At 37.1% G+C, this 25,098-nt stretch overlaps 1 protein-coding gene across 4 annotated transcripts in view; it reads left to right on the forward strand.

Moving 5' to 3' along the window:
• The window catches only part of Nkain2 (sodium/potassium transporting ATPase interacting 2), a 1,019,122-nt gene that overhangs the window by 814,637 nt on the left and 179,387 nt on the right, over positions 1-25,098 (forward strand). For all 4 annotated transcript variants that reach the window (XR_012907510.1, XR_012907511.1, XM_075946344.1 and 1 more), the window contains exon 4: positions 38-238. Coding sequence is in view for 2 of the 4 variants with exons in the window: in XM_075946344.1 (XP_075802459.1) it covers positions 38-238 (201 nt within the window). In the remaining 2 variants the exon portion in view is untranslated. The remainder of the gene's footprint in view (positions 1-37; positions 239-25,098) is intronic.

Consider the following 25,098-nt stretch of genomic DNA (forward strand, 5'->3'; position numbering starts at 1 on the left):
CAGTTTTTTCTCATCCTTATAAATTGCCTTCTTGCAGGAAACAGACCTTATCCTGACATTTAATATTTCAATGCACCGATCTTGGTGGATGGAGAATGGACCAGGATGTATGGTGACATCTGTGACGCCTGCCCCTGACTGGGCCCCAGAAGACCATCGATACATCACTGTCTCAGGGTGTTTTCTGGAGTACCAGTACATAGAAGTGGCTCATAGTTCCCTCCAGATCATCCTCGCAGTAAGTGTTCAGAGCTAACCACTCTGGTGCTTCAGGGCAAACTCATTTCTGAGCAAACTCAGTATAGATGGACTGTATGTTAAATGTGTGTGTATGTTAAAAATGTGTGTTTTAGCTTTTCTAATTAATGTCATTTCTGATAGGCATTTGCTGGGTTAAACCAAAATTTTCCAAACCTCTATGTACTGCTTTTCATCAGCAACTGACAAAGAGCCTTTGATATCAACCAGCATGTGAAGATGTGATTATCTTCATTTCTGGTAGAATTTTCTAAAGATTATAAAAGGACCATTGAGAGGTTTTCATGTCTCACTGTCTTCGTACGTAAGAAGAAAGATTTTGATGTGTATTTTTTATATCTTTATGTTTCTTTTGGCTGAACTGTTAGCACAAATCCTTTCTTCTTTTTGCCTGGTATCTTTATTACCCCCCCTCAATTTCACAGGTCTTTCACATTTTATATTCCTTCCTTTTCCAGAACAATTCATACTATCTACAGCATCTACTTCTAGACTTATCATGCCTCAATGTTTCAATTGTGAATATAAAAAAAACCTCATTTTATCAGAAGGAAATAAAGTAACTAAACATCAAATTAGTGTCAAAAATGCTTACATTATACAAACAAACTATTTGTATTATTAGAACAAAGATACAAATAAAAATAATTTTTCCTGAAGAGACTTGGGAAACCTAACTTTGTAATTCTGTGGGATTTAGAAAGTTTACAACTTTGTTATACATGAACTTGGGTGTTTATGTGAGCTCCTAAAACCATATATAAATATATATTCCTTAGATTTCATGTAGAGCTGTAATCGATATGCACAACCTTAAATTTGCTACCAACAAATAAAATTTGTTTTTCAGTTTTCTTTTGCTGATTTCTTAGAGGGTAACATTAACTCACAATTGAATAATAAGAAGCAATAAGTTGTATGTAAAATGGTATCAATGTCTCTAGATTTAAGAAAATATTTTTTATCATGATATGAGATATTTCAGCTGAGTGTGGTGGTACATGCCTTTATTCCTAGCCCTCAGGAGGCAGGGGTAGGTGAATCTCTGTGAATTCAAGGCCAGCCTGGTCTACAGAACAAGTTCTTAGACAGCCAAGTCCAAATAGAGATACCCTGTCTCAAAAACAACAAAAAACAAAGAAATCAAAAATATATATGGATAGATAGGTAGGTAGGTAGGTAGGTAGGTAGGTAGATGATAGATAGATAGATAGATAGATAGATAGATAGATAGATAGATAGATAGGCAGGCTAGTAGGAATGCATTGTGCTAGTAAACATTTCATAAACCTCTATAAAGAACATTTTTTAAATGTATGTATTCTTAGCCAGAGATTGTAGAATGTGGCTGTAGTTTGCATACTTGGGAGGTTGACACAGGATCTTTGAGTTCAAAGAAACTCTGGGCTATGTCCATTAACATCTCAGAAATCAAACACAAAACCAATCAAAAACACTTTCTGTGTATGTCAGCTTGTGTTTTTGTTGGAAGCTCTAGTTTTCACATAAGAAACAAGGCTATTGGAGCCACCTTGAACCCAGTGTTCATAGATTTCCATGCCTAAGATCAAAAGAGACATGGAGGATCACATTGGCATGCGCGTGATTAGAAGGAAGGGTTCATTGTTACAGCTCACTGTCTCCTCGTCCCAAAGAAAGAACTACAAATCTTTGCAGAGAAGCCTAGCCTCTAGAAAATCTAAACTATGTTCTTCCTTGAAGTAATATCATTTTTTTTATCTTGAACTCAGATGAGCTCTTTCCTCTCTTCGAATTATAGAACCAGTCGCTAAATACACTGCACTCTCTGAGCAATAAAGTTCCTTTTCTGACAAAAATATGGAAGAAGCGTGAGATGGGACGTATAAGTCAGCCATTGAATCACTGAATTTTAGGAGATCATAGGGACAGAATAAAGAAAGGGAAAGTGGGAGACACACTAAATATAGGAGAGGAGTATTCATGGCTTCCCTGAGAATAAGCATAGATTTTTCAAGAGTTCATTGGCCACCTCTTCTTTCCTTTTTAGGTGTCTTTGTGGTTTTAATCATAGAAATGTCAACTGTGGTAGCACTAAGGCATGGGTACTTAGATTGCAGCTAGATATCATTAAAGTTAGAAGTTACCCAGTAGTCACTCTGGCAGACATGGTATATTAAACAGTTTTGTCCAAGACACATCACAAAGGATATTTGATTTGCAGGAATCCTGGCTTTTAAGGATTTAAGGATGCCCCAAATTAATTTCCTCCTCCACAAGAGAATCCCTAAAGCAATATGTATGACATATTTTGAGATGAACGACCATCGAAAAACATTGGAAATCAGCAAGTGAGTCATGGCAATCTTGTCATATGTAGTAACCTGTGACAACATAGAAAACAGGGAGAATTAAAGAAGGAAGGAAGGAAAGAAAGAAAGAAAGAAAGAAAGAAAGAAAGAAAGAAGGGAGGGAGGGAGGGAGGGAGGGAGGGAGGGAGGGAGGGAGGGAGGGAGGGAGGGAGGGAGGGAGGGAAGGAGGGAGCGGGAAGGAGGGAGGGAGGGAAAGAAGAAAGGAAGGAAGGAAGAAGAATGTGCCACTTACACTCAATGGGTCAAGAAGTTAAAGACCCCCTTTGTATAATTAAGAATAAAAGAGACCCCCCTCCCTCATCTGCTCGAAGAGCAATCAGGGTTCCCTGACCTGTGGGAAGCCCAAGGACCGCCCACCTCTATCCAGGTCTAGTAAGGTGAGCATCCAAACTGCCTAGGCTCCCCCAAAGCCAGTACGTGCAGTAAGATCAAAACAAAAACCCACTGCGATTGTTCTTGAGTTCTCAGTAGTCCTCATTGTCTGCTATGTTCAGCTAGTCCGGATTTATCCCATGCTTTTTCAGACCCAGGCCAGCTGGCCTTGGTGAATTCCCGATAGAACATCCCCATTGTCTCAGTGTGTGGGTGCACCCCTCGCGGTCCTGAGTTCCTTGCTCGTGCTCTCTCTCCTTCTGCTCCTGATTTGGACCTTGAGATTTCTGTCCAGTGCTCCAATGTGGGTCTCTGTCTTTGTCTCCTTTCGTTGCCTGATCGGAGGAGGGGGAGGGAAATGGGAGGCGGTGGCGGGGAGGAGGCAGAAATCCTTAATAAATAAATAAATTTAAAAAAAAGAATATTGAATACATAATAAATAAATAGATAGATAGATAAATAAATAAATAAATAAATAAATAAATAAATAAATAAATAAATAAAAGAATTGAAAGGACATGCAGTTGGGAGGGAATTGTGCTGTGGTACCCAAAAAAGTAATCAGTGGGGGAATCAGGAATGAAATAATAAAGTTAGACTGTACACATGAAATCTTCAATAAATAAATAAATAAAATATATTTTCAAAATAAAAATAAAGAATAAAAGAGAGTCCTGACAACAGTCTGTGTAGATACTGGCCCCTTTCGCTACTGTAATACACTGTGCAGATACTGGTCTCTCTAGCTACTATAACACACTGTGCAGATACTGGTCCCTTTAGCTACTCTACTATAACACACTGTGCAGGTACTGGCCCCTCTAACCACTGTAACGACTTTCTTTTTTTTTCCTTTTTTTTAATTTATTTTATTTTGTTTATTGGGAAGTAAAGAAAATCTGGCTTATAATGACTTTCATGGTCACTTTTTCATCAAAGTCTATCAAGGCAGCTTTGTAAGAGAAAAGTCAAATTCTTCTGGAATTGATAAACATATAAAATACCTTTACACAGACACATTAGAGATGGGGTTAAACAAATACACCTTCTATGCAAAACATCTCTTCATTTTAACTGAATTTACAATTTGACAATCTTCCACCTATGTCTCAACAACATATGAGATGTAATTTATGTGCATGGATGGTTATATATGATTGTTTTTAGAAAGATATTTGAATTTGTGTTGTGTGTCTATGTAACTACAGCTACAGTTTTATGTAAGATTTTTGCATGCAGGGAGTTTCCACAGAATTAAATTGGGATATAAATACATATGTCAAGAATATATACTATTCAAAGAAATATTTATTATATAATAAAACCAACCTTTGACAACTCAGTGCACAGCTCAGTACACACAGTACAGCAGTTCACACAGTGCACATAGTCCACAGTGCACAGTACACATAGTACATGGTACACACAGTACATGGTAGACATAGTACAAGGTACACACAGTTCATGGTACACACAGTGCACCGTACACTCATTACACACAGTACATGACATACACAGTATATGTAGTACACACAGTACACAGTACACACAGTGCACACAGTGCACAGTACACACAGTACCCAGTACACACAGTGCACACAGTGCACAGTAACACAATGTTCAGTACATACAATACACAGCATATACAATACATAGTACACACAGTACACAGTACACACAGTACATGACATACACAGTATATGTAGTACACACAGTACACAGTACACACAGTGCACAGTACACACAGTACCCAGTACACACAGTGCACACAGTGCACAATAACACAATGTTCAGTACATACAATACACAGCATATACAATACATAGTACACACAGTACACAGTATACACAGTGCACAGTACATAAAGTGCACACTATACACAGTACACAGTATACACAATACACACAGTCCACACAGTCCATGGTACCACAGTGCACAGTAACACAATGTTCAGTACATACAATACACAGCATATACAATACATAGTACACACAGTACACAGTACACACAGTGCACAGTACATACAGTACTCGCAGTCCATGGTACCACAGTACACAGTATACACAGTGCACAGTACATAAAGTGCACACTATACACAGTACACAGTATACACAATACACACAGTCCACACAGTCCATGGTACCACAGTGCACAGTACACACAATGCAGAGAAAGTAAATCATCTTTAAGAGCCGCTGTGACTGACTTCTCATTTCACCTCTTTGCATTGCTTCCAGAATGGAGAAGGGGCGTCCTCACCTGTCCTTTTTGTTTGTTCCTCCTTTGATGATAGCAATGTTTATTTTGCAGTGTTGACTGTGGCATAGCTGAGAATACTTAGGATGTACATAATTAAGTTCTATATACTTTTTTGCCATTGGGCTTATTGTTGTTTTGCCAGCCTTGGGCTAGAAAGTGCTGCTGTTCCCATAAGGGCTTGTCTTAAACAATGTTGTTTGCCTAAAGAACACATTTTCCTCTGGTCATTATGATCACTCTTACTGCAATGATGAAGGGATAAAACACTGTCTTGAATTTCTGTTCCTCCCCTCTGAGTTATTTTCCTTCTGATAATCAAATATTTAGTTCTATTCAGTGTAGTAAACAGTTCCTGGTGCGTGACCCTGTTGGCTTCTAGAAAAATAGAAAGATCTGAATTTATATAATTGAGGATGTCCCAACCAGAAAGAAAATATATATTTGGCAGTACAAATCTGGTCTCAGTACACACAGAGTGCACAGTGCCCTGTGTATTATGTGCACTGAAACATTGGAGATGTGGTGACAACGTATTCCATGCAACTTGGGGCGTAATCTTTGCTTCTTACTCTCGTCCTGCATTCAACAAAGTCAGCTAAACTCTTACTCTTGCTTGTATCATCTTGGAAGTCTGGCTCAAACCTGCTTCCATAAACGGCTGTTCTCCCGGTTATTGCTCTTAATTAATTCTAAATCTCTCCGGCTTTTTCTCTGTCATGGCTCAGGCTATTTTTCACAGATTCCTGAACCCTCAAATGCTTGTTACCCCATTGTTATGTTTTCTGCCAATCAACTCCTAGCTAATTTTGGAAGTAGCATTCACAAAGCCCAAATTTGCATTATACACATAGTTATCTTCCATCTATGGCCAAAGGAAGACAAGTATAATACCTCTATAATTAAGAAGAGGAGCTACTAATCATACAGCCTCCAGCCAAGCAGAAAACTCTAATGATGAGCCAGGTGTCAGTCTTCCAACTTCCTCCGCCTCTGTTGCATTCAAAAGGCATACAGGTGTGTGCAGTTTTAATACAAAAAAAAAATGGTTTTCAAATCCCCACATTTGCAAAAACACATTAGCAATGCGTGGAGAGAACAAGAAGGAGATCAGCTGGGAAATGGTGTTTTCATATTACAATCAAATTCTTACAATTTCTTAAGCAGTGTGTGACTGCTACCGCAAAGAATAGAAAGCACACACATGTATGCTTTGACCATGTAACAGTCCTTCACGGCAGCAGAGGGGTTAAAAGCCTTTGCTCACAGACACAGTTGATTAAAAGAGAGTGGCCATGCTCCAGTAGCAAGGAAGAGAGCCAGCCTTCAATATGAATGCTCTTAGGAGCCAATGAGTAATGGATACCTGAAGTCCAAAACTCCAGGGTCTGTCTGGGCAAAGCATCCCATGATTGATTAGCTACGTCTCCCAGGTGGGAGAGGAGTTGGTGTCTACGAGCCTCATATTCATTCTGTGCAAATTAGCTTCACTTCTGTAAGCAACACTATGGCGAAAAAAATTATAAGGTACACAAATATTATTTTAAAGAAAAGATTTATCATAATATCTTAAGTAATGGTATTTATTGGAATGATGTTAGAACTCAAAAAAAAAATCATTGGAAAACAAAGCCAGTTGATCATCTTTTTTTTCTCTGGCCACATCCAGATAATCAATATTTCTAAATTTAATATAAACCTCACCAACCAAAATTGCTTGCCTTTGTTTTCCTTTATTTCCTTTACATCCGACACACTTCTAAATTCATAGCAGCTTGATTAATATTCTTTTAGGAGACGAGCAGAGGATATTGGCAAAAATGTAAATAAGCCTAGTATTTCCCACAGTCTTTAGAGGTGGCTTAGAAACCATATACAAATTAACAGGGATTCGTAAAGACTCTCGGAAAAGTTTACATGCTGGTATGTGGCTCTCAGCTTCAGATATAGCGGTTGTCAAGTCATACATGCTTCCATCACGTATCTTCCCTGTGCACAAAACTGTAGTTGGTAGTGTGCATGAAATTGTTAATCAACAGACTGTCATTGAATAAAAGGGAATGAAAGAAGCATGTTCTTCAGACCAATTAATCACAGATATTCCCATTATTACAAGTTAATAATTTGTATTTGGCATTTATGGTACTCAGGCTTGCCTACTTTACAATTTTTGGAACACTTCATCCAAGACTATTAGACTTTGGGTGGGAGTGTTTTGTGAGAGCTGGCATTTTTCTAATGTGTATGATATGTACAGGTGAATGGGATTATTATTACATATGCTGCTCCTTGGGTCTCCTTCAATCTGGAAACCCTTATCTACGTTGATTGGATTGTTAAAGATTTGGGTCGTAATATTTATGTCACTAGGACTTTGCTATGCAGCATGTAGTGTCATGAGATTGTTTGTCCTAAAAGAAATAGCTGGGGAATGGGATTATCTGCTTCTTGGCTACTGCTATATTCAGAAGTCATATGGTTGTCATGGGGATATCCGATTTTATACTTATTTAAGTGAAGAAATAAGACAGACTTCTCCCTTTTTTCTTTTTCTTTTTTTTAATGAGTTTGAAACAGAGTCTTTCAATTGGTGGCCCAGGAGGGCCTCAGACTCCAGGCCATCCACCTACCTCAGCCTCCCAAATACCAGGATTATAGTTGTGAGCCATGACACCTATGTAAACAGATTTGCTGATACAAAAAGTAAATTTGATATATCTGCCGTGTTTCAGAGCAAAAAAAAATATTTATCTATTTATAGTATAATTTTTATCATACAAGTTTTTATACAAGTATAAAACTAAATAAACTTGTATGTAGTACTATAGTTTGATAAAAATAAACCAGAGCACATGACATTTTAAATTAACAAAATATTATATTATACAAAGACACAAATGTAAAGTCAATAATCTTTCACTATTTTACAAACATTTTAATTTAATCAGGGTCGGTGCCTTTAAGAGATTCTGGGGTATGATTAATAGTCGTTCATTAGATCTTTGTCATGTTTTTGATATATTTCCCAGAAATTGTTGCAAATTGAGCAATTTCCAGTTCTTTGCTTTCATTAAAGTAGAAGGAAACCTAATAGATTTGCCAGTTGGCAGGTTATTTGAAATAATTTTGTGACAGAGAATGTGTAAATTGTGGCATGCAGCTTAGAATAAGTCGCATAAATTGGGTAACATCACCATAAAAAAGGTTCTCACTACTTTGATATTTAAGAACAAGATTTTTCAGGGCTTACAAGTAAACAATATACTAATACATGAATCATGCTGAGCTGTCTCATTCTAGTACTAATAGCAAATGCATTTCAAATAAAAATTTAATTTGCACTTAATAACTTCGATCCACTTTTATTATTGACTGCATTATTTTGATCAGTTGTATAAAATTATAACTATGGCTATAACTCAAATGCAAATACAATTCAACATTCATCTCTCATGAACTCAGAGGAAAAAGTTACATTTAAATTTATGCATGTTAATATAATGTATAAAACAAATTATGAATATATATGATAATTCAATGCAAAGTAGTATGAGATAATGGGCAAATTAAAATCAAATAAATACATTTCATTAGGAAAATGTTCTGTGAAAGTAGTGAAGTAGAACTGTAAATTCAAAACAACTCCACAGAACCTATGATCCTTAAAAACAGCCTGGGTTTGTGTTTCATTTTTCACACAATATATTTTGATCATATTCTTTTTGATCCTCTGGATCTTCTGTATCTTCCTCCCCACCCAACTTCATGTTTTCTCTAACTCTATTGGGGGGAATAAAAGTACACACATTAAAAAAAGAAAAAAGAAATCCAAAAATAAACACTCAACAAAGAAACATGAAGTCCATTTTCTGACTCATTCTGTGCTGGTCAACACTGCCGAGCATGCGGCCTGCCTTTGAGTATGGTAAACACACCCAGAGTCGCTCTATGAATGAAAACTGAATTTTCCCTCTCTCAGCAGTTATAAGTTGCAAATATCTGTTTGGTAAGAGAGTGGGACTTGGGGCCTATTTTCCTTTATCTGTGCTGGAATTTTGTCTGACAAACTTGTGCTGGGTTTATGCGTGTTGTCAATCATGGTGCATTTGAAACTGAATCAGCCTAATTTGTCTGGAAAACAGTTTCAACACCTCTTGTTCTTACTGCCTTTCCTTTAGCAACAGGGTCCTACTGTCATGTTGTGGAGGGTACCAACAGCCTTGTCATTAGTTTATAATGTTGGGAGTGGGGGTTCTAGGAGATCCCCTTTGACCAATAACTATAAATGATGCTAACTCGTTCCTCGTACTAGAGGTTTTATTTAGTATCATATGGTGTCTAATTGGGAATTGTCTCCTCCATTATATGGTAACTTCATCTAAATGAAGGTTAGATGGAGAGAGAGAAAGAGAGAGAGAGAGAGAGAGAGAGAGAGAGAGAGAGAGAGAGAGAGAGAGAGAGAAATTTATATGTATATGTTTATTTATTTCTACAGAAGCAGGTTTCCATTTGACATTTAGAAAAGCCTTTAGTATTGCTTATCCATCCCCATATTTTCTCCTCTGTATTGCTTTCTAGTCCACCCCCTCCCCATTTAATTCTTCTGTCCTAGTTTTTCTTTCTTCCCTTTACAACACTGCGTTCCATTTACCCTTCCTCAGAAGATCCCCTCCTCCTGCCTAGTCCCTTACTAACCACCTATCCTCTGTGGCTATTGCGAATTACCAACCCATAACTAAAGCTTAAAAACTAGTATTTATTTGTATGAAAAAAACGTGAAGTGTTTTCTTTTTGAGCCTGAGTTACCTCACTCAGGATCATTGTTCAGAAGCAATTTGCCTACAAATTTCAATGTCCTTAATAGTTGAATAATATTTCTTTGTATAAATATACAATCCACTACCCATTCATCAGCTGATGGACATCTAAGCTGCTTCTGATTTCCGTCTTTTATGAACATGAATATGTTCAATAATGAATAATCAAGTATCTCTAGGGTAAGAGATAAAGATTTTGGGGTAAATGCTCAAGACTGATGTATCTAGATCTTAATGTCCATCTATTCCAGCCTCTTAAGGAAGCACATATATACTTCCACAGTGGCTTTACAAGTTTTCACTCCCACAAGGAGTGCATAAGTGATCCCCTTCCCCCACACTCTCACAGCATCTGTTGTCTCCTTGATCTTTGCCATTCTAAGTGCGGTAAGCCAAAATCTCACATGAGTTTGAATTTGCAGATGGTTTCAGGATGTTGAACATTTTAAAATGTTTCTCAGTCACTTCTGTTTCATCTTTTGAGAACGCTCTGCCAAATTCTAGACCACATTTTTAATTGGGTTATTTGTATTCTTCATGTTTAGTTTTGATTTTTGTTTTTTCCATAGGTTTGTTTGTTTAGTCCTTTGTATATTGTATATACTAACCCTCTATTTAATGTATAATTGGTAAATAAGTTTCCCATTCCATTGATTATCTCTTTGCTAGAATGATGATGGTGTCCTTTGCTTGAAGAAACTTTTTAAATTTTAGGATGTCCTATTCATTGTAGTCTTGCAGCCTTTACTATCAGGAAAATTTTTCCTGTGCCAACAAATTCAAGGGCATCTCTACATTCTCCTCCATCAGTTCAGGATATCCCTGTCTTACATTAAAGTCCTTCATTCATTTGGAATGAGTTTTTTTGTGGCATGATAGATATTAATGTGTTTCCATTCTTCTATATGTAGCTATTCAATTTGACTAGTACCATTTGTAGAAGATGTTATCTTTCCTCCAATGTATATTTTTGGCTTCTGTTTCCAAAGCCAGGTATATGGAATTATGTCTGGGTCTTCAATTCTATTTCATTGATAAATGTGTCTATTTTTATGTCAATATCAAGCTGTTTTTGTTATTATTGTTTTGTAATACATCTTGAAAATCAGGATGGAGATACAGCCAGCAGTTCTTTTATTATTCATAATTGTTTAGGCTCTCCCGTGTACCCATATGAAGTTTTTTCACTTTCTGTGAAGATCTATGTGGGGATTTTTGTAGAAACTGCACTGAATCTACATGTAGCTTGTGTTTGGTAAGATGATCATTTTCAAAGTATTAATCCTACTGCACCATTAGCATGTGAGATCTTTTCAACTTTGAATCTTCGATGTCTTAAAGTTTTTAGCATACAAGTGTTTCATTTACTTTGTTAGTTATTCCAAGATGTTTTTAAACCTACAATAAAAGATATTTCTACCCTGATTTCTTTCTCTGTGTTTGTCATTTACAGTTGGGGAGGCTAATGTGCTGTTTGTTTTATTTTGTTTTGTTTGTTTTGTGTGTGTATATGTAAATTTTATATTTTGCTACCTTACTGAAATTTTTATCAGCTGTAGAAGTCTTTTTGGTCTCTTATGAGGAAAACAATATCACCTGTGAATAAAGATACTTAGACTTATTTCTATTTGTATCCCGTTGTTCTCCTACAGTTGTCTTATTTTTCTAGCGAAGAGTCTGAGTACTATGTTGAATAGGTACAAAAAAGGAGGACATCAATTTTATTCCTGATTTTAGTAGAAATGCATGGAAATGGTTTCTCTTCTTTTAGAATAATGTTTACTATGGGCTTGCTGCAGGTTACCTTTTGTATATTAATATTATATATAATACCACTAGTTGCTCCAGAATTTTATCCTGAAGAGATGTTATATTTTGTCAAAGATGGTTTGTTTTTGCATCTAATGAGATGATCATGTGATGTCTGTTTTTAATCTGTTTTTATGGTGGATTATAAGATTACATTTATTGATTTATGCATGTTGAACCATCCCAAATCTCTAAGATGAAGCCAAATTGATCATGGTGGGTAATTTTTGAAAAGTTATTAAACTTAGTTTGCAAGTATTTCATTATGAATTTTCACATCTATGTTCATGAGGAATATTAGACTATTGTGAGCAGATGTTTCTGTCCCACCCAGTCCCACAGCCATTCAATTCCAAAGTAACACACAAAGGCTTATATTAGTTATAATTGGTTTCGCCTATTAACTCAGGCTTATTTTTACCTATCTCTGATAACATAAATTAACCAATATTCTTATCTATTTTTATCCACATGGCTTGGTACCTTGCTCAGTGCAGTATTCTCATCTTGCTTCCTCTGTATCTGGGTGGCAACTACAAACTGAGTCTTTCTTTTTCCCAGAATTCTTCTAGTCTGTTCACCCCACCTATACTACTGGCCAATCAGTGTTTTATTAAACCAATACAAGTGACAAATCTTTACAGGGTACAAGAACGTTATCCCAGAGCTGTAGTCAGAGGCTGCTTGTTAGTTCCGAGATACTAACAGCAGCCACGTCTATTTATCACAACTCAGTGAAGTTTCTAGGTCCATGCTACCAACAAGAAGCATGCCAATAGCTGCTCATAAACACCATTCAAATGTTTGATGGCAGAGTCTCTTAAAAGAGTTGATGCTTTTTGCCACTAACACTGAGTCAGGAAGTCTCTTTTGAAGCAGCTTCACCTCTGCTCACTGCCAGCAAACAGAGAAAAGATGGTTACAAAGAAGCTATGCGTGGCGGTATCCTTGTCTGTCTAGAACCCTTTTTTAAGCTCTCTCAGGCTTTATGCCGAAGTTCTTGCCAAACATTTTGCCACAATTTGTAAATGGAAGTTTCTGTCCCACATGGTCCCACAGTCGTTCAGTCCCAAAGAAACACACAGAGGCTTATATTTTAGCCTATTAGCTCAGGCTTATTTTATCTAGCTCTTGCAATTTAAATTAACCCATAATTCTTATCTATGTTTTAGCCACATGGCTTGGTACCTTACCCAGTGCAGCATTTTCATCTTACTTCCTCTGCATCTGGGTGGTGACTGCAGACTGAACCTTTCTGAAGCATGATTAATAAAAGCTCAGGGTCAGAAACTGGGGTTCAACCAGAAGATCCAAAAAACAAAACAGCAAGCCACTGGCTCTTACCTTGACCTCAGTTTGAAATAGCGATCCTGCCTCCAAGAATCTCAGAATGAGACTGTGTCTGAGAGCTGTCTTTCCCCTGTCTAATATTCCTTTCTAGAGCTGAGATTAAAGCCATGCACCAGTGGGATTAAAGGCATGCACAACCCAATTTCTGGGTTTGTATATATTAAGAATTGCAATGAGTCTGGCTACTAAAATTAAAGGTGTGTGTCATTGTGGTTACTGGGATTAAAGGTGTGTGTGATTGTAACCTGGTCTGGAAAGCCGACCAGTGGGACTGTTTTACTCACAGATCTAGCAGGCAGTTTTTATTTATTAAAATGAAATTGAAACAGCACTACATCTTTCTTTTTCCCAGAATTTTCTTAGTCTGGTCATGCCACCTAGACTTCCTGTTGGGCTACTGGCCAGTTTTTAATTAAACCAATATGAGTGACAAATCTTTACAGGGTACAAGAGCATTATCCCTCAGCAGCCAATAATTGTATCAGAATAATAGTGACTTCTTAAAAAGGGAACTGTTCCTTCAGTTTCTATTTTGCAGAATAATTTGAGAAGTATTGGTATTAATTTTTCTCTGAAAGACTGGTAGGACTCTGAGATGAATCCACGTGGCCCTGGGCATATTTTTTAATTGAGAGATTTTTAAATTGCTATAAATGTTTTATTAGGATTATAGATTTCTTTAAATTATTTGTTTTACCTTCATTTAACTTTGGTGGTTTGTATATATTAAGAATTGCATTCATTTATTTTAGGTTTTTCCAGTTTAGTGGGTTGTGTTTAAGTAATTTAATTAAGGATAATTATAATATAATTACATCATTTCCCCCTTCCCTTTCCTCCCTCCCAACTCTCCCATTCATACCCCTGATATATTTGCTGTCTTGCCTTTTTCAAAGTTATAGCCTCTTTTCTTAACTGTGTATGTGAGTCTGTGTGCATGTGTGTACTTGCGTGCATATGAGCATTCACAAATATGTAAATACAAGCTTTTTAGTCTGTGTAATGTGACTTTTAGACATATATTTTCACAGATGACCATTCGGTATTGTATAACCAAACAGTATGCTCTTTTCTGAGGAAAACTACTTATCTTACTCTGAGCATTCTGTCGTTGCCTGAAGTTCTTTCTCTAGGATTGAGGCTTGATGAATTTTCCCTTTCTACATTAGCATGTCTGTAGTGCTGTCCTTGCTCAGATAATGTTTAGGTAGCCATGTTGACAAGACATCATGGTTGTAACTTCTGCAATTTCCAAAAGACACAATCTCACACTAATCATCCTGTTTCTTTACCTCTTATAATCATTTCTCTCCCACTTCTGCAATGATTCCTGAGCCTTAGACACAGGACTTGTGTGATGGATATATTATTTGGGACTGAGCTGCACACGTTTGTGTTTTGACCTGTTATGGTTACCTGTAGTGATCTCTGTCTCTTGCAAGTTTCCTTACTAAAGGTTGAGAACTGCACTTATCTCTAAGTATAAGGACAAATATTTATAAAGCAGTTAGGAATTATTCAGGTTTGGCAAAATGGCACTTGTAGGTTCTCCTCCAATCTTTGTGACTTCACTAATTCTGGATAGGTGACTAACTTTTCAGTATCAGGAGTGATTTCTGTCATGTAGAGTGGAACTTTAATTAGAAAACTGTTATGTGTGACTTGAATTTTTGTATCATAAAATATACCCTTATGGCCAGGTGGTGGTGGCACACGCCTTTAATCCCAGCACTCGGGAGGCAGAGGTAGGTGGATCTCTGTGAGTTCGAGGCCAGCCTGGCCTAGAAGAGCTAGTTCCAGGACAGGAACCAAAAAGCTACGAAGAAACCCTGTCTCGAAAAAAAAAAAAAAATATATATATATATATATATATATATATATATATATATATATATATATATCCTTATGATTATTTGAATTTCCTTGTACTTTCTTTTTATCTCTAATTGTATTACTTTGAGACTTCTCTCACTCTTCCTTTTAATTTGTTTTATTCCTTGTATTGTTTTTTTCTTATTGTTGTTTCTATTTCATTAGTTTTCAGCCGAAGTTTGATTATTTCTTCCTATCTACTATTTTGGGGTGTTATTTCTCATTGTTTTTGTAAAGCTTTCAAGTGCATCATTAAGTTATTAACAGAGCTCTCTAGATTACTTGTCAATGTAGATGGTTAATGATTTTAACTTTTAGAACTGCATTCACTGTGTCTTATAATGTTATGTTTTCATTTTCATTTGGTTCCTAAAATGTAATTTCCTTCTTGATTTCATCTTAATTTAATTTTCATTTAATAGCAAGTTCATTAGGTTCCATGAGTTATGTACTTTCTGCTGTTTTTACTGTTGTTGATATTCAGCTATAATTCATAATAGACAGATTGGATGGAGGAAATTGTTTCCATTTCCTTAGATTTGTTAAGATTTGCTTTGCATCTTAATACATGGTCAATTTTGGAAAAAAAGACCCATGGGGTACTGAGAGGACAGTACAATTTTTAGTGTCTGAAAAGAATGATCTCCGCATGACTACTAGGTTCATTTGATTATAATATTATTTAACTCCAGAGTTGATATGTTTTGATTTTGACTGTATGGCCTATTTGTTGGTGAGTTAGAGGTACTGTAGTCACCATCATTATGTTTGGGTCAATATTTCATTTTGGCTGTAGCAGTATTTCTTGCTGGTTCTTTTTTTTTCTGTTATGAGTATGTAGTGTCCATCACTATCTCTCCTGATCGGTTTTGTTTGAAGACTATTTGTCAGATATTAAAGTAGCTATGCTTACTTGCTTCTTGTTTCATTTGCTTGGACTGCTATTTCGATCTTCTCACCCTAAAGTGGTGTCTGTCCTATCTATAGTATCTGCCCACTATATATGTGTGTTTCTTGGAGGGAGCTGAAAGATGAGTCCTGTTTCCTAATCAAACCTGCTAGTCTATGTCTTCTCATTGTGGGAATTGTAACTGTTAATATTGAGTGTTATTTTTGAGTACTGTTTATTGATTCCTATTATTTTGTTGTGGTTTTATTGTTTTTATTATTGTTTTAGACCTCTTTTGATTAACCATTCTGGAGTTTATTCCTGTGTCCTCTTTGGTATATTTAACTTTTTCTTCAGATCCAAATTTCCTTCTGGTAGAGCTGACTTCATAGATAGAAATTTGTTATGTATTTTTTCTGTCAAGAAATATTTTTCTTTCACCTCTGACCACGACTGATACTTTAACTGGCTATAGTAGTCTAGGCTCGTATCTCTAATCTTTTCAGAGCTTGTATAACATCTGTGTAGGCTTTTCTAGATTTAAAAGTTTCCATTGAAAAGTCAAGTGTTTTCTAATGAGCCTGTTCATATGGCTTAGTCATTTGTTTCCATGCAGCTTTTAACATTCTTTCTTTAGTCTTTATATTTATTTTGATTATTATATGTCACAGGGAATTTCTTTTCTGGTCCTGTCTTCTTGGTGTTCTTGCAACTTTATAAGCTTCTCTTTTTTTAGATTTGGGAAATTTTATTCTATGATTTTGTTAAAAATAACTTCTGTATATTTGCTTTGGGTTTCTTCTCCTTCCCCTGTATCTATTATTTATGGATTTGGTCTTTTCATAGTGTCCTGCATTTTATGGATGTTTTGTGATTGGTTTTTTTTTAGATTTAACATTTTTTTACTAAGCTATACATTTCTTCTACCTTGTCTTCAAGACCTGAAATTCTCTCTTCTGCTTCATTTAATCTGTTCTGAGGTTTTCTATTGAGATTTTTGTTTTGCAATTTACTTAAGTTTGACTTTTCTTTTATTAATATTATTTTTGCCGAATTTTGTCTTCATAACTTGAATAGTTTTCATAATTTCGTGCAATTTTTTATGTTTTTATGATCTTTTTGAGACATGTAATCATAGCCTCTTAAAGGTCCCTAAACATGTATATTCATTGATGTTTTGAGTTCTTGTCTTGTGCTTCAGCTAAAGTGCCTTTTTGGGGGGAAATAATAATAGAGATGCTAGCCTCTGTATAAGGCATGTTGTCATAGTTGTTCATGTTCACATTTTAGGGTTGGGGTCTAGCCATCTGGAGTTATGGGGTTTGTGGTTTCTTGGTATGAACATCTGGTTTTGCCTTTGTTAGGTGGGTGTTCAGTTCTTTCACGACCATCACCCTAATCGGTCAAGTTGTGGACCAGCAGAATGGTGCTTGATTTTCAGTCTTGGACTCTTTTAGGTTTCAGGGTTCATATCTGACTGGTCTCAGATCCAATGCTCTGGTTAGAACTCTAGGTTCAGGCTCTAAGCAGTACCACAGCAATTCAGTAGAAAAAGTGGGGGTTAAGTAAGCAGGTAGGGAAAGGGTGCAGACACTTTTGGTTTCATAAGTCATATTGCAAATTCCATTCCATGGAGCATGGCAAAGGCAGAACTAAGGGTTTCCTACATTTGGCCACAGATGACAGAAGGTCCCAACAGGAATGGAAATGAGCTAGCAGGAGGGGCTAAGGTGTAGAGTGGCAAGACAAAAGGTATCCTAGAGGACAAGAATGGAAAAGGTAAAAGAAAGCACAGATAGTTTATCAAGTCCCAATAAAATGTAGTGGCAAGGTCACAAGAAGGGAGTAGGTCTGCAGAAGATGGGGAGTCAGAGAACAGAGCTGGGCTAAGAGGGATGGGTAGAGATGGAAATGGAGGAAGAATCAGAGCACCCTGGATCTATACTAGGAGTGTCAACTGAGTTTCAGGAGGCTGTGTCGGCTGAAAGGGCTGCCTGTGACCTCTATACTCAGGCTTTTAAATAAAAGACTGTAAGTTCTAAATCACACTACTGGGCAAAGCAGTGTGTCTCAGTGGTGGAGCTAGCATATTTGAATGACTGAAATTGATCTCCAACATTATTTTTAAAAACATAAAATTTAAATTATATCATATATATTTAAAATAGCAGCAAAATAGATACACTTAAAATATATTATTTAGTGTGCCAATACACAAGCTTTTCTGCAGTCAGATAAATTAGACAATATTACCAAGAAAACATTTAGATAAACATCATATACTCCACAGCAGTTTTTTATAAAAATTTAATAAACAACCCTAAAGGTCATACAAAACCATAATTTACCTTGAACAATCAAAATAATCTTTAAAGTAATGAAGCTATGCATGCCAGTCTCCCTGTTTTTAAAATATATTACAATATAAAATATCAAGTAATAATCTCTAACACACATGGATTTCTAGTCTAGTGTCAAAGATCAAAAAACACTTTCCTTCTTAGGACAAAACTCTTGGTTCCTTCCGTGGGAAAATGATCAACACAGGAAGCTTCCTTCTTTTCTCCCAGCTCCAACAATAGTCAGCAGCTCTCATGCTAGGCCTTAGGGTTAGATGTAAGTACTCTGTTGGACTCAGTTATAATGTGGGAGTCCCCTCTGTGTGCTGTGATTACCATTACTGAATAAAGAAACTGCTTTAGACCTATAGCAGGCAGCAGTTAGGTAGGCAGGGAAAGCTAGGCTGAATGCTGGGTGAAAAAAGGGCAGAGTCAGGGAGACACTATGGAGCCACCGTCAGAGTCAGACATGCTGAATCTTTGCTGGTAAGCAACTGACACATGGCAAAACACAGATTAATGGAGATGGGTTAAATTAAAATGTAAAAGCTAGCCGATAAGAAGTTAGAGCTAATAGGTCAAGCAGTGTTTTAATTAATACAGTTTCTGTGTGATTATTTCGGTTCTGAGCAGCAGCACCAACAAGAAGATCTCTCTGTCTACACAGTTAGATAGACCACCGTTCTTGCTCTGCCTTTAGAAATGCTGCAAGATGGGGCTCAGTTGTTAGAAAGACTTGTAGTACTGGGCTCAGTTGTCACATGACCATAGACTATTAGGTCTATTTGTTAGATGTACTGAGAGACAAGGTTCAGTTGTTAGAAGTAGAACAATTTTGTCAGGGCTCAGTTGTCAGCTGTACCCACAGTTGGTAGACTCAGTTGAGACATATATCTGCAATGCTGGGTTGTACCCACAGTTGGTAGACTCAGTTGGGACACATCTCTGCAATGCTGGGCTGTACCACTGTTGGTAGACTCAGTTGGGACACATCTCTGCAATGCTGGGCTGTACCCACAGATGGTAGACTCAGTTGGGACACATCTCTGCAATGCTGACGTCTTTTATGAGTACTGCTCCAGCTCTGCTCTCCTGGGACCTCAGATGGAGAGATCATGTAAAGGCTAGTAACTCAGTAAACAAATGTGTTTTGGGGTTTTGCAGCATCGCTATAGTTCATATAAATATTCAAAACGCGTGGGGAAAAGAAGCAAATCTGAGTGTAAACAGGTAGTTTCCCCAAGGTTAGAAAAGAAAACAGAAATGAAATCAGAAGATGTTCCCTGGAACAACCACGTGTTCCTAACATAAAAAAAAATAACGAAAGTTATAAACTGATTTTAGAACCCCAAATGTACTACCCCTGAATAGTAACAAATACTACTGATTGGGAAAAATAAGTGGTATTTAGCTCCTTTCATCCGGCCCTCTCATTCATTTTGATTGTTGCTGGTGTATCCTTTGAAATTAGTCAATGAGTCTGTGATCATGGGTACAAACAGTGCCAGAAATCAAATAGCCTCAAAAGACAAATTCAGTGCAGTGGGCAAAAGTGGGGGCTATTTGTTACTAACTTTCACTGGTTTCCCCTACTTGCAAAATGAGAAATAGAAGGTCTAATACTCACAGCCTGGCAGCACCCATCCTTAAATCTTATCACCAATTGTATAATAAAGTATTTGGTAATTGAGAACTAAATGTTAAAGAATTTTCCTTGAAAATAAATGGGAGAGCATCCTTTATTTTCTCCTGAGCCATAGCTGAGTTCCTTTTGGAACTATATAAACTTTTCAGACTAACCCACAGTGATATGCAAAAACAGGGCAAATACTACTAATTTACCTTTTCCCCAGGTAGAATTCAGATTCCAAAAATCAATATAACACGACTCCCTGTCTGCAGCTTCTACAGCCTGTCCTGCCCCTCCTAGGCTATTTCCACCTGTATACAAGAGCTGCTTCTGGGTAGAATATTTGAAAAGCTCACTTGACCTCCAAGTCCATCATCTTATCCCAACATTTGGAAACCGAGAATAAAAATATAGATACATTTAAGGATACAGTAAGGATTATAGACTATAAATCACAAATTGTCATGTTTTCTTAATCACATGAGGTTTAAGTGGAGACTATATAGCATATTGTTCAGTGAACTAACTTCAGATCACATTTCTTATACTTAACTTTATAATCAAAAACCCATTTCAGAACTAAATGAGTTGTATTGAGACACAAGTGTCTCCAAAATAAGCAATCATGTTAATATCTACCAATATTATTTTGTAGTATTTGCGTAGAAATAATCACAAGCTATTGGCCTGGAATAGCAGGTTATCATCTTCATGTATAATGTCACTATTATTTAGGATGTCACTCTAGTCCTAATCAATTAGTATAATACAGAAATCTTGGGCATAAGTATTTCATGGCATTTTCCTCTTCACCAGATTGTCTAAATATAGTGGTAGAAAAACACAGTAAGATGTGTTTCTGTTTTTAAATAAGAGCAATGAATTCTCAAAGGAAGGATATAAACATGATTTGTACTGACAGCCATAATGTGAAAGATAATTTATTGTTTGGCATGCTATACTTGAGAGAAAAGGAATAAAAACATGGGCAAATACACTAAAGCTAAATAATGTTTACACAGTAGAAAGGAACCATCTGTGATATTCTGTCTGTATCTTTCACTTTTATCAGTCTTATAAATAGGACTGAAACTGCTGTTAGCCCACACATCCTTCTGTTCAGCAAGATACATGATTCCTGGGTCTGGTCATTTTCGTCCGATTTTTCTCCTCATGCCATTATGACTGCAGGTTTTCTGATTCTGTTCTTTTTCCTCTTAACCTTTGTCTCTACTCTCATCAATCATGTTAAATTCATCTCAATTAATGAGCCTGAGTCAAGCTCACAACTTCGGACACTACTAAGTTTATAACTCCCAGTCTTCTCTTTCTCACTGTACAATGACTAGATTCTACCCAGAGAAGCAACTGTCACATGGGTGTCTGAGTTAAGACCTGTTTCATATCTGTTTCCCAAGTCCTGCTGTTGCAAGCCTTGCATGGCTTCAGGGAATGACCAAAACGGGGTGCTGAAGGAAAGAAGAAAGGACAGAAAGAGGAAAATATGCACAGTAATTCGGGAATTTGGTGGTTTTCAGAAGCCGCTGCCACTGCACCGCCAAAACCATGTTAACTTATTATATAGAGTTGAACAGGGAAGTGGTTTACTATGTATATCAGAACAAGAAGGTGAAGGTATTGTGACCAAAAAAAGGTAGGTTTGATTAATCTCTGTAGGAAAGCAGTCTTCAGATTGTAAACAACAGTGGAGAGAAAGCTATGGTGACATTTTCTGCTCACACTATCGACTTCCACACTAACCGGAGAAAGGCTTTGCCATTTCCCATAGGTCTAAGACACTGGCGTCCCTGACGTGGTTGTGCTTATGCCAAACAATATGCATTTATCGAGGACTTCAGTTACTTCCTACAGGGATAGGAAGCCCAGAGTGTCCCAGCTCCAAGAATATTTTCAGTCCCTGTATCTCCTCTTCTTTCCTGCAATGTACAAATCTCTCCATTCTCTTTCAGTGAGTCTCAGCAATTCCATCTCTTGAGCTTGGTTTGTTCATTTTCAGCACTTTTGTGGGCATCCTTTTTCCTCTTGCTACTCGATGCCTTCTGCTCGTTCGTCTCATTCGCCAACACTCTTCCAATTTTTCTACAACTTCATCACTTCTACAGGCAGATCGAGAAATTCTCCTCTTTTAAATGCCTAAACACACAAATCATCCATACTATAATTTCATGCTATCCTATAAGTCAAATGTTATTTTTTTGTTGGTTTACCCCTATTATGTAATCCAGGGAATTGTGTGCTGAAGCAGAGAGAAGTTCAGTGACAATGATTTACTTATCTATGTTTCTTTTGAGCAACATGCTTACTTTCCAAACATATTAATGGTTATAAATGCAATATTACAGAAAAAAAGTTATCAAAGGAAGCTCATTATTAGGAAATTTGAAAATGGTGGCCCAAACTGCTGGGAGCCTTGCTACAAACTTGATAAAAAAAAAAAAAAAAAAAACTTCTATATTCAAAGAGTGGCTTAAAGTTGAGTAGGTTAAACCTAAAGATTTAAGTTGAAAATGTACATTCCTCTTCACCTGCTTAGAGCTAAAAACAGTATCACCTTCATTCAGTCTCTGAATGGTAACTGCAGAAGGAAATGATTTATATCCCTGGAGCAATAGCGATGGATCAAGCTTTTCGCCTACTCCTGCAACCTCAGTTCATGAAAGGAGAGCATGTATATTGTGTGTGTGTATCTCCTACATATGCACAGAGCATCTACAGTTTAATCAGTGTAATCACTGATCTACACAGAATGAGGGAAGAGGAGGAAGCAGCAGCAAGAGTCACTCAGATGGGAGGTTGTTAAGATAGGAACAAGTGTGAAGAACGAGGAGCTGTGTGACTACGGGGCATGATGGGATAATAGCAGAGACTGCGACCTCTACATGAGGGTACACTTGACCACCTCTCGCTAGTCTGGGGTTAGCACCTGCAGGTTATTTTCTCAAATTGACGTAACCTTCCTAACTCTCTTTCCCTTTCTACTCACAGTGCATTTAAGCTCGTTTTCTTTTGGTTTTGTTTTTGTTCCTCGAGACAGGTTTTCTCTGTGTAACCCTAGTCCTGGAGCTTGCTCTTGAGACCAGACTGGCCTCAAACTCATAGAGATCTGCCTGCCTCTGCCTCCTGCATGCTGGGATTAATGGCATGTATGCTACCACCACCCGGTTAAATTCTCTCTCTCTCTCTCTCTCTCTCTCTCTCTCTCTCTCTCTCTTTCCTTTCTTTCTTTCTTTTCTTTTCTTTTCTTTTTTTTTTTTTTTTGGTTTTTCAAGCAGGGTTTCTCTGCAGCTTTGGAGCCTGTCCTAGAACTAGCTCTGTAGACCAGGCTGGCCTCCAACTCACAGAGATCTGCCCGCTTCTTCTTTTTCTTTAAACAACTCAAACATTTTTTCTTATATTTCCACTGTCCAGTTCATGTCTCTCATTTGAATCAACCTAAGATCTATTTTTTTAGTATTTTAGATTTCCTTTGCCTTCTTCTATTGATCTGTTTCTGCCTGCCTCTCATTTCCTGATGTTGGAACTCCATTTTCCCTCTCCAGTCTTTCTTTCCCCAATCACTGTCAGGATAAACAACACTGATCCCTATTTCTATAATTTGGAATCGTGATCAGATTGGATGTACCATATATATCCCATGCACATATAGAATACATATGCAGACAATAGTCATAGTTCCCACAAGAATTAAGAGTGACACCGGAGCTGGTTAGAAGTCCAGTCTTTAGGTAACATGTTCCTTCTCAAGTAAATAATCTAAATGTATTTCTATGCACTAAATTTTAGAAAGTGACTCAGTTGCCAGAAGAAAATGGGTTTTTGAAATATTTTTATACAAATGTTCTTAGTTTACATTTTACTTAATTATCCTCTAGATTTGAAAATCTATTTCTATCAGAATCCCATTGGTTCTTTTTTTATTTTTATTTTTCAATAGCAAGAAATGTCTTGCCAAAAATTGCTTGGCATGAAATTACAGTTGTCAATTTTGCCTTTGTACCAATTAGATCATATAAATCCTTACTTTGGGGGAAGTTTATAGTTTTGAGACTCGCCTACAGAAAAATGACAAGAATAGTATTAATGGATAATGTAAACCTCATGTATCATTATTTTGAACATAGTGTGGAAGAAGGTTTTACATATAAATTGTTGCCTTGTGAGGTAACAGTGTTACCCTTGAGTGCTCTGCCAGTTTGACTGGAAAAACTATTTTATCATACAAGTTATTAAACTAAAAATCATTAGACGCTCTATTTAAATAAGCTGCGTGAACATTTACCTGGATTCATCTGTGCTTTGATTTCACTTCTGTGATGTATTATTGATTGTTTTTTTCTCATTTCTTCCTCATGTGCTTACAAATGTTAATCTCCAGAGCAGCTAGCTCAATTATTCTCCCAACAAAGGCAGTGTGTAGCTTGGCTTTGCTTCCCTGAGACCCAGTCAAGAAGCTCTGATGACAGATAGTCTGCTGTCAGCTTTGCTTCACGAAGCCAAGGAAAATGGAACTTCACGGAAGCTGAGCCTCAAGCAGTACCTGGGCCTCTTCTTTGGCCTTTTCACGCTGGGTTTGGCAGAGGCGTTAGTCTTTCATCACGCGGTTCACCAACACAAAGGGAAGAGAGCGGTTGTGCTTTTTGGGACCATTCTGGAGACTGCTACAACACAAAATAAACAAACAATATATTTTTAGGGCACCACCTGCAGCCAGCAGCTGTAGCAGGCAGAGCAGAACTACGAATGATGTGATTTGTCCCATTTACCATGAAGCCTGAGGTTTTCAGCAAGAGGGGAGGAGACGGCTCTATGTACACAACCCACACACTGCAATTTGAACTGAAGCTGATTTTCTTCATTTTTTAGGTGGGAACCGAGGTATCATTAGAGCTCTTCCCTTTCCCCGCCCTATGACCTCTGCTTGAAAACATTTCTATTATTGGGATTTCAACTGTTAACTGGGGGGAAACCATTTTTCTCACCAGTAAACTTCCTTTCTCATTCAAGGGCAATTTTCTATCAAAGCAATCTATACTTAAATGCCAACGTCTGCTGTATCTAGGCTGGATATAAAATGATGTCTGGCATTTACGTGAGCCAGTGACACGGGTAGAGAAACTCATGCACTTGGCTTATG

Source organism: Microtus pennsylvanicus, chromosome 1 (assembly GCF_037038515.1).
Source record: "Microtus pennsylvanicus isolate mMicPen1 chromosome 1, mMicPen1.hap1, whole genome shotgun sequence".
NCBI lineage: Eukaryota > Metazoa > Chordata > Mammalia > Rodentia > Cricetidae > Microtus > Microtus pennsylvanicus.